Source organism: Morone saxatilis, unplaced genomic scaffold (assembly GCF_004916995.1).
Source record: "Morone saxatilis isolate NCDOM2014 unplaced genomic scaffold, NCSU_SB_2.0 Contig1, whole genome shotgun sequence".
NCBI lineage: Eukaryota > Metazoa > Chordata > Actinopteri > Moronidae > Morone > Morone saxatilis.
In genome coordinates this window covers 11,566,269-11,575,316 of record NW_023339651.1, presented here as the reverse complement: position 1 = coordinate 11,575,316, position 9,048 = coordinate 11,566,269, and the positions used below count along the sequence as shown (strand labels likewise).

The following is a 9,048-nucleotide window of genomic DNA, read 5'->3' as shown; positions in this document are numbered from 1 at the left end:
GGTTGTTGTTTTTTTTTGTGGGGTTTTTAATTTTTATTTTTTAGAAAGCAGTTTTTATGGTGTGACTTTGCGTTTTTGGTGAGAGTAGTGTTTTCATGAATTAAAGTTAGAAACCCCAAAGTGAAATAGAAACAGGCCATTATTGGACCTGGCCTGCTCCACTACTGCCTGTGTGCTGCAGCCTGCGTTAGTCAACAGCTGCGTGCATTTTAATGGACAGCATTAGGCTACCTCAATGAGAGAAAAAAATACATATTTTTGCAGACGACTTTATTCACGTTTTTTCAAGAAAATCCAGAAGCCCGTCGTTTCCTGCTGCAGAACAGGCGGCTGTGTGCGCCTCGATCACCGGTGAGCCGATCGAAACATGCAAAGGCTGCCCTTCTCGATCTCAATCAGGAGCTGACTTTATAATCTCCACCGCTGTGGCGCAAAATGGATGCTGCTTGGAGCAATTTTCTCTTCCAGGTAGGCTTGTTGAGCATGGCGTCTCTTTCTGCTCTCATTTTACTGCGCGCATTTTACTCACACAGGCCCCTTCAGTGTCTGTGTGTCTGTGTGTGTGTGTTTGTGTGTGTCCAGCAGTCCTACAGCCCTCGCATCTTGTATTACACCGTAGCACCTCGAAGATAATGCTGTGACTTGTGTTTACATTTGGTGATGGCCTTCTTACTTGCTTCTCCAGAATGCTCCCACCCAAAACCAAGTGGAGGGGAGCCTCCAATCAGAGCTCATGCCCGTGCATACGAGTTCTCCCCAAACCCCACCCACAGAGCACATAGCACAGCCTCCCTCCACTGTGGACACTGCTGCCCTCAGTGAGGAACCCCTGCCTGGTGAGGGACACTGCACTCTACACCTGTGGAGCTGTTGAGAGTAAAACATAACACATAAGTGTAATTGAGGTCACTCAGAGTCGGTCCTAAAGTCAGCCAGGTCATAAAAACCCAGTAATATTAATTTAGGTTATTTTGCTGGTGAAAGGACACATCATGGCCCCTATAGGTTTGAATCTTATAGGTGAATATTTAATTGTGGAGTTTAATCACTGCTGAATGATACTTAATGTAATGACATTTACATAACACTGATATTTCTCTCTGATGGTTCAAATTCAAAACACTAAAATTCAAGCTATGAACATTATGGATAAACAACGGACATGATGTCAGTGTTTATCAGTATTTATTTGTTTAATAAAGGTGGTATGTTCACCTTTATTAGACCTTAATACATATGTGGTAATCTTGTTTACTTTGCCACAAAGGCTGCACAATTAATCGAAATATTAGTTAGTGCTATATGCAAATCGCAACAGCTGCTGTTTTGTGACAAAGGTTAAATGTGTTACAGAGCAGCTTTATAATATAAAGTACCTCAAATTTCACATATAATAGTTTTTTCAGTGAAAATTAAATTTATGTTGCAAAAGAAAAAAAACATGAATCATATCACAATATCTGTCAGAATAATTGCAGTATGTTGTTTATACTGTATTGTGCAGCCCTATTTGCCACACATTTAGAAATACTACTAATTATTGTAAGACATATGTCACATGTAACATTAGTTTTTATCCAAACTGTTAAGTAGATCTACACATTATGATCAGAGCTGAAACTATTCAGTTAATTAATCGCTCGACAGAAAATGAACTGGCAAGTAACTTTTAAAAAACTGCGTTCAGTGTCTCAAATGTGAACACTTGCTGGTTTTCCTTATATGATGGTAAACTGAGTATCTTTGGACTATGGACTGTGGGTCAGACAACACAAACAACATGAAGACGTCATTTTGGGCTCCTTTCGCCATTTCCTGAGATTTTGTAGACCAGACGATTCATTGGGAATGTTATCTCCAGATTGATTGCTAAAGAAAATAATCGCTAGTTGCAGCCTTCCTATACTATACTAACCTGTCGAATGTCACATTACTTTGCCTAATGTGCTTATAAATTCATATAAGTTATAAATGACCTGTATAAACATACAAAATCACCTTCATTGAAATGAACAGTTGTCTGTCCTTTTGTCCTTTCTCCCGCCTCCCTCCGGTGGTCCAGTGAAGCCAGTGTCTCGGCCGACCCGCATGCCCCACATCTGTGCCATCTGCAACAAGGAGTTCAAGAACAGCTACAACCTGCGGCGGCACCAGTCGGTGCACACTGGGGTACGCATGAAGGACAGGGCCAGAGAGCAGGCGGAGGGGGCAAAGGAGGGAGCGGCCGGCCAGGTGGCGGTGGCGGCCCCGTCGGTGATGGCGGTGGGGGCCGGAGGGAGGGCGGAGAGGCCCACTATTCCCCTCTCCCTGCTACACCTCTCCGCACCTCCCCCTCTCGCCCCTCCCGGCGTGCTGGCGGGGGCCCAGCAGCCTCCACTGGGTAGTCAGGATGGTGAAGGGGTTGCCATGCCAAACCTAATGGCTAGTGTTAACCCCCATGCTCCGCCTCCTGCTGCTGTCGTCATGGCCACAGGGGCGACAGTACAGGTGGGTCAGGGCCTTGTGGAGATGGCTGTCGTCAACCCCAAACCTTCAAGCATGTTGTTTCTTAAGCTGCCTGGCCACAGGGATGGTTCAGCCACCTTGTTTTACTGTTTGGGACTCGCAAGCAGTTACTGTGTGTCACCTGCTTGGTATTTGACTGAAACTCTAAATTTGACAAAATGTCCATGTGCAGTAATCAGTTCAGGGACCAGTAAATTCCATCCCAGCGTTTGGCACTGGTCCCCAGTTTGAGAAACAGTGTGCTAGAAGCCCCCCACGCTCCCCTGCATGTTCTCTGTAACACAAATAGTGTGAAAGCAGATAAAGACAAATCCAGTGGGAAGTAGTGAATCTAACATACGAATCAATTATCAGAAAGGTTTTGCACAAGCAACTTTGCTACAAATCAGGCAAAAATATCTGTGTGCATTTGCATGGTTTCAAGAGAAGATATAAAACACATAAACATATGTTTTTGTGTATATACATGTAATTCTGTGCAGAAAATACTCATCTAAACTCTGTAGTGTGTGTATCTGCTTGTCTTTCGCCGCAGCGGCCCTCAAATCCCAACCCGAACCCGGTGAGAAAGAACCACGCCTGCGAGACGTGTGGGAAGGCTTTCCGTGACGTTTACCATCTCAACCGCCACCGCCTGTCCCACTCCGACGAGAAGCCCTACTCCTGCCCCATCTGCCAGCAGCGCTTCAAGAGGAAGGACCGCATGAGCCACCATGTGCGCTCCCACCAGGGCGGTGTGGAAAAACCCTATGTCTGCCCCCACTGTGGCAAGGCTTTCTCTAGGTGAACAGTTTAGGTCCTATAACGTTTAGCTTGGCTTAGCTTAGCTTAGCATAAAGAGTGGAAACCGAGGTTCTGTCTGAAGATTACAAAATCCGCCAACCAGCACCTCTAAAGCTCACTAATTCCGTTATATCTCGGTCATTTAATATGTACAAAAACAAGATGTAAAAATGATGGGGGGATTTACGGGGGATTATAAGCCTGACTATTTGTTGGCTGAGATAACCAGCTGCTGGCTGTAGCGTCGTATTTAGCGTACATACATGATATCGATCTTCCCATCTAACTCTCTAACAATGGGTAACATTAGCCACCATAAACTACTGATCATACCAGACCAATCAAGGCTGAATCAGTGAATCCTGAACTGGGTGTACTGTACTGAGCAGGGGTTTATTGCATACACATTTCCACTTATAAGAAGACTCTTCTCCTATCTCTAATAAGTTTTTTTTTTTTATGCCAGTCCCTGAGACAAAAGGCTTATTTCTGACAGTTCACACAAATGTTCCCAACAATCACAAATAGACCTTTACTAAAACCCTAATACGTTGACTCTTCTTCTTTCCCAAGGCCCGACCATCTAAACAGTCACGTCAGACAGGTGCACTCCTCGGAGCGACCCTTCAAATGCCCGGTACGTCCTGTGTAATACTCTCACCTAGCACCTCTCAGTCCACTCCTGTGTTCCAGATGACTCAAGGTTGAGGTCTTGTACATTACTGCAGCATTATCTGTCTTCAGCTGCCTCACGCAGATATCTGTTGACACGTGTAAATGAACACTGAGAATATTACCATGGAAACTGATCTAGATAAAGTACAGGCCTTTTTGAAAAAGAGAATATGCAGGAAGTATGTCGTAATTGCACTGTAATGGTTATGTTTACATGCAGCTGTTCAAAGACTGACATTTGAATGAGCATGACAAACATACTTCATCACATGCTGTACATTATACAATATGTGTGTGTGTATACATTACATGCATGTATTATTTGGTTATTATTGGTTATCTTGAACACTGGCGGGTGTTAATAGATTTAATGGCTACGAGACACAAACAGTTTTAAATTGTAAAAGTTAGCATACGTGTGGATGGATTTTAAATGTATTTCTAATCACTCACACTTTTTTCAGACCTGTGAATCCAGCTTCGCCACGAAGGATCGATTGCGTGCGCATATGATTCGCCATGAGGAGAAGGTCCCCTGTCACATCTGTGGCAAGCTTCTGTCTGCTGCTTACATCACAGATCACATGAGGGTGCACAACCAGTCACAGCACCACGCCTGCCATCTCTGTAACCGCAGTAAGTACAGATGCGTTGATTTACTAGTTTACAGTAAACCAGCTATCATCAGTATTTCTATATGAACGGGACCCTCTCCGCGGCTCTGTGGAGCTGTAAACGGAGTAATGCAGGCAGGCACACACATCATGTTCAACCTGTAATTTCAACCTCTTGCTGTAGGTTTGAGTTCAAATCAAGGTTATTTATCTGTTTAATGATCTGAGATAATATTTCACCACACATTTGAAAGTGTATTATATATATCTCTAGAGGTCAGGTTCGCTGAGATCTTTCTTTGGCTTAGTGCTGTAACATCTATATCTCTCTCAAATAAAATAACTTTTAGTAATTTTCACACTTTCCAACCCTGCTCTCCTCTCCTCCATCAGGCTTCACCACACTGACATACCTACGTGTCCACGCCCAGAAGCACCATGGCCAGGAGTGGAAGGACAGTCCAGGGGGCTTTGGCGGCACAGGCTCTGGCGGCGTACTCGTCTGCCACTTGTGTGGCGTCCACTGCAAGACACCCACCCAGCTCCAGGGGCATATGGGCACTCACAGCAACAACCAGGGTGCCCCAAGCCCCATCACCTCTAATGTGGCTGCCAGCAGCTCTGTCTCCCTTAGCAACATGGTGACGGCTCCTACTGTGTATGTCACCGGTAACACGGTGGTGGACCTGCTCGTCACGGACTGCTCTAGCATTGCAGCACCACAGTCCCACAGTTAGCAGTAGAGAGCTCAGCAATAAAAAATAACCTCAGTCCCTTAACAGAGGGCAAGGTTAGAGAAGGTTAAAGTTACGTGTAGATGCTGATCCAGTTTCCGTTTTGTTATGTCCCCACTTACAGGTAAGGTTAGGATTAAGGATGGGGGAGCTTAACACCAGTCAGCGTTCAAGGGCAGTATCACCTCAGAGCTGCAGAACTGGAGCATCAGAGAAAAGGAGAAAAAGGAAAAGATGTATTAATAGAGCAATTGAAAGAGGGACCTTTGTGGCTGCAGCAGGTTCATCGACACTAATGACAAACATGGATGTGTTGTCCAAATATTCCTGAATGCTCTCGTGCATTTAAGACTCCGATGAAACTGTGGTATTGTGAGCATCTACTGTATTACTCTCCCCTCTCTGCCCTCTCCCTCTATCCCTCCTCCCCCTTCAACCCTGGCATTGGCTGCTCTCTGCAAGTGCACCAAGTACTGTATATCTCACACCAGCTCTGATCTTACCTCCATTTTGCAGTTCACTTACTGAAAATCCAAATGGCTTTGCGTCGAGAAGTAGTTTGGGAGAGAATAGCTCTCAGAAAACGTAACGAAGAAACACATTAGAAGGGAAGTTGTGTGTTTGGGTGTGCGTAAGTCAGGGCTCCTCTAGCATGTTAGCTTGTTTGTTCACGACACTAAAATCAACATTTGATTTTGCAATGCCAGTTCATTAAGCCTCTAGAGGGCTGTTTATAGATCAGGACAGAAGGCCACACATGTTGTGGTCAGTGTGGAATTGTTGGATGTACTTGTTCATTTGTTTCCTAATGGTACAGAGATGAGAAGAGAGTTGTGTTCAGGAGTGTCAAGCACCTTAAATTGTTATTGTTTGATTCAGTGAGGATCAAAATGGGTTTGAGATTTCTTGGATTTTCTTGCTCTGAGTCTTCCTCTCTGGGTTCGGGCCATTCAAAAAAAAAAAAAAGAAGGAAAAAAAAGAAACATAACTGCTAATCAACACTTCAGCTTCTGACATGGCAATTCTTGCACCTGAAAACTACCTTTTGCATGAAGATAAGCTAGCTCAGTCATGCTTATTGTTAGGGAGCTGTCATGACAAAAGAAACTTTTAGCAGTTCCACTGAGTTAGTTGGCTGTAAACAATAATATTTATAAAAGTGTTGATTTTTATTCAGAAATTTTGTTGGCCATTAATTTGATTGTAACTGTCATTGCCATAGCCCTTTTGTTTTCTCTATGTACCAGTCCAATGAGTGAGACTTATGCATTAGATTTAGTCATTTAACTCTGTATAGCACATAATGTTCGGAACGCAAGTCATTATCGTTCTACATTGCTCATGTGAAGAATGGTCACTTGTCTGTTGGATATTTTTAGTTGCTTTGAGTTATATTGTGAGTGATGTGGTGTCGAGAAAGGGCTTATAAAGTCATAAGTCAGGCAAAATAAGTACAATGGGACTTGGACAACACCACGTGGTATGCTGTAAACAAATCCTGGTTTTGTACTGGAGTGCTTTTTCAGTTTTGTGTTAATATGTTACCTTGAAATTTGTAGTTGTTTCTTTCTTCCTTTTCTTTTTTTCTTTGCAAATGTGTTCTTCCTGTTGAGAAAAGTAGTGATTTATTAAAAAAAAAGTTAATTTTAGGTTTTTCTCTCCATTACACTAAGAAAAAAATAATACCTCTACTCTAGGATTCTGTACAGCTCTTGTGATACATCTTAATGCCTTATCGTACTCAACTGCATTTTAATTCTTTTATGATGAAATATTTCAAATCTTAGTCATGGATTCATTAAGAATATTAATGGGATGTATTTATATTTATATTTTTATATTTCTCAACAGTATGCATGTCTAAAAGGTTGTTAGAGCAAAAAAAAAAAAAAATCAATGATGCTTACTACAGTCATAAATATGTTATTTTGTAGATGAAGTAGAGATCATGTTATTATTTTGTAATTTGGACAATTTAAAGTAAAAAGAGTAAACGGGCATTGTTTTGTGTGCTGATCTGTTCACCTACATTGGCAGATAATCGGTTTTACACCACAGCTTCTTCACATCCACAGCCTACAGACAGGCAGTCATTCTGGATGTCCAGCAAGATCTACACAGTGATTCAGTTCATCAAAATGACATGAAATGGTAGAGTCAACATGATTGTATTTGATTAGTTAATGCTTATTGGATCATCAATGAGTGGAAACTCGCAGTTTGTTTATATGTGACCAAATTAGCATCCAGTGACATAGATAAGGACATTTCAGACCTTTCTGAAAGCAGGACAGTATCTGTTCTCCTAGAAATATGAAGCTGTTTTCATCAAACAGGTAGTCAGATACATGCCTGTACATGTTGCTGCATGACCCAGTAACAATAGATCAGGGAAAAAAGCCATCTGTTAACATTGACACTGCTCGTGGATGAATCTTTCATGGTTATCTGTCCAAATGTGGACAATGTGACTTAACGTCAACATAACTCTAGCAAAGCTACAACAGAATTTACATGAAAGTTTCCCAACAATCTAAAACAGTGGAAACCATAAAGATTTGTCATCAACATCTCGTAATCAGACAAGAGGCGTCTATCTAGATACATAGATAAGATCCTGCACACTGTCAACACTTATGGTAAATATACTCAGCAGTTTCAGTCAAGAAATGCCTGACAAAGGTAACTTGACCGAAATCCAGCTATTTAATAAATTTAGTGCTGACAGTGGGCAGGATTGTATTACATAATGTACTCTCCTATCCACCTTTCTGAATACAAGTGACATCTTTGACTTTAAAAATGGTGCAAAGAGAAACTACTTCTCTCCACTGACAGCTGCAGCAGAAACACATGCTGTGTTTGGTAAGAGGCGCAACTCTATTACTGTTTCTGAAGTTGACAAACTTGTTATCCTGCTCATTATATGTCATCATTGTCAGCTTCACTGTGTATAGTAAAGCTGAACACAACAGGTACATACACATTTTCTGCACACTAATGAAAGTAACTGAGTGAAATATGAAAACACTTACATAAATAAAGTCGGTACACTAAAAAGAATTATCGTCAAAGAAAAAGCTCTTTTCAGTTGTAGTAGAAATGTTCTTGTATGACAAATGTGTTTCATTCAATGTTACACTCAAGACAAGACTGCTCCTATTCCAACCTCACGACTGTATGTCTGGTGACTACAACTGTAATGTATCTAATTCCTCTCACTGGAGTCTGTTTAACATCTATACAGCACTTTACTGAATTTGAAATGATTCCATTAAAAGTTACACATTTCTCTTAACAGAAATCTCTCTTCATCAACATCGCAACCCATTCGTCAACGGACCAACGGTGGAGGAGGTTGACAATGTTTTGTAACCTTCTTTAAGTTATTTTACACAGCAAAACACATGTTATCTCTCTTCAGTCACGCTATCATATTATTTACTTGAAAGGTTTTATCTCCCACTAAACAAAACTGACTCAGGTTTATGTACTAAACTGATGATTTTTGCTTTTAAATGTTTTTATATGTATTTGTTTCACCTACAATAGGCAGGTATGTATCCTATATTTGTGTGTTGTATACGCAGCATGTGCTTGTGTCTGCACACTCATCAAGATCTTACTACTCAAGCTTTGAGCAAACTGCTAGATATGGACACCGTATTTGTTTTGCAGATTATACACAATGGGTATAACGATGTAGTAAAGCAGAACAAAAGGAGATTTTCTACTGA

At 41.6% G+C, this 9,048-nt stretch overlaps 1 protein-coding gene across 2 annotated transcripts; it reads left to right on the top strand.

Moving 5' to 3' along the window:
* Positions 1–6: 6 nt before the first annotated feature.
* Positions 7–7,309, top strand: maz (MYC associated zinc finger protein). Of its 2 annotated transcripts, XM_035664518.1 has the most exons (7): positions 7–468; positions 686–836; positions 2,063–2,487; positions 3,041–3,288; positions 3,862–3,925; positions 4,428–4,599; positions 4,971–7,309. In XM_035664518.1, exons 1-7 carry the CDS (start codon positions 436–438, stop codon positions 5,312–5,314), a joined length of 1,437 nt encoding a protein of 478 aa, XP_035520411.1. In that variant the 5' UTR covers positions 7–435; the 3' UTR covers positions 5,315–7,309. The 2 variants fall into 2 exon arrangements, with proteins under 2 accessions (XP_035520411.1, XP_035520419.1); XM_035664526.1 differs by lacking the exon at positions 686–836.
* The last annotated feature ends 1,739 nt before the right edge of the window (positions 7,310–9,048 follow it).

Coding starts and splice junctions, on each gene's coding strand:
- maz (XM_035664518.1), top strand. CDS start 436: ATGGATGCTGCTTGGAGCAATTTTCTCTTCCAG. Junction 837..2,062: donor CAGTGAGGAACCCCTGCCTG/GTGAGGGACACT, acceptor CCGGTGGTCCAG/TGAAGCCAGTGTCTCGGCCG. Junction 2,488..3,040: donor CCACAGGGGCGACAGTACAG/GTGGGTCAGGGC, acceptor CTTTCGCCGCAG/CGGCCCTCAAATCCCAACCC.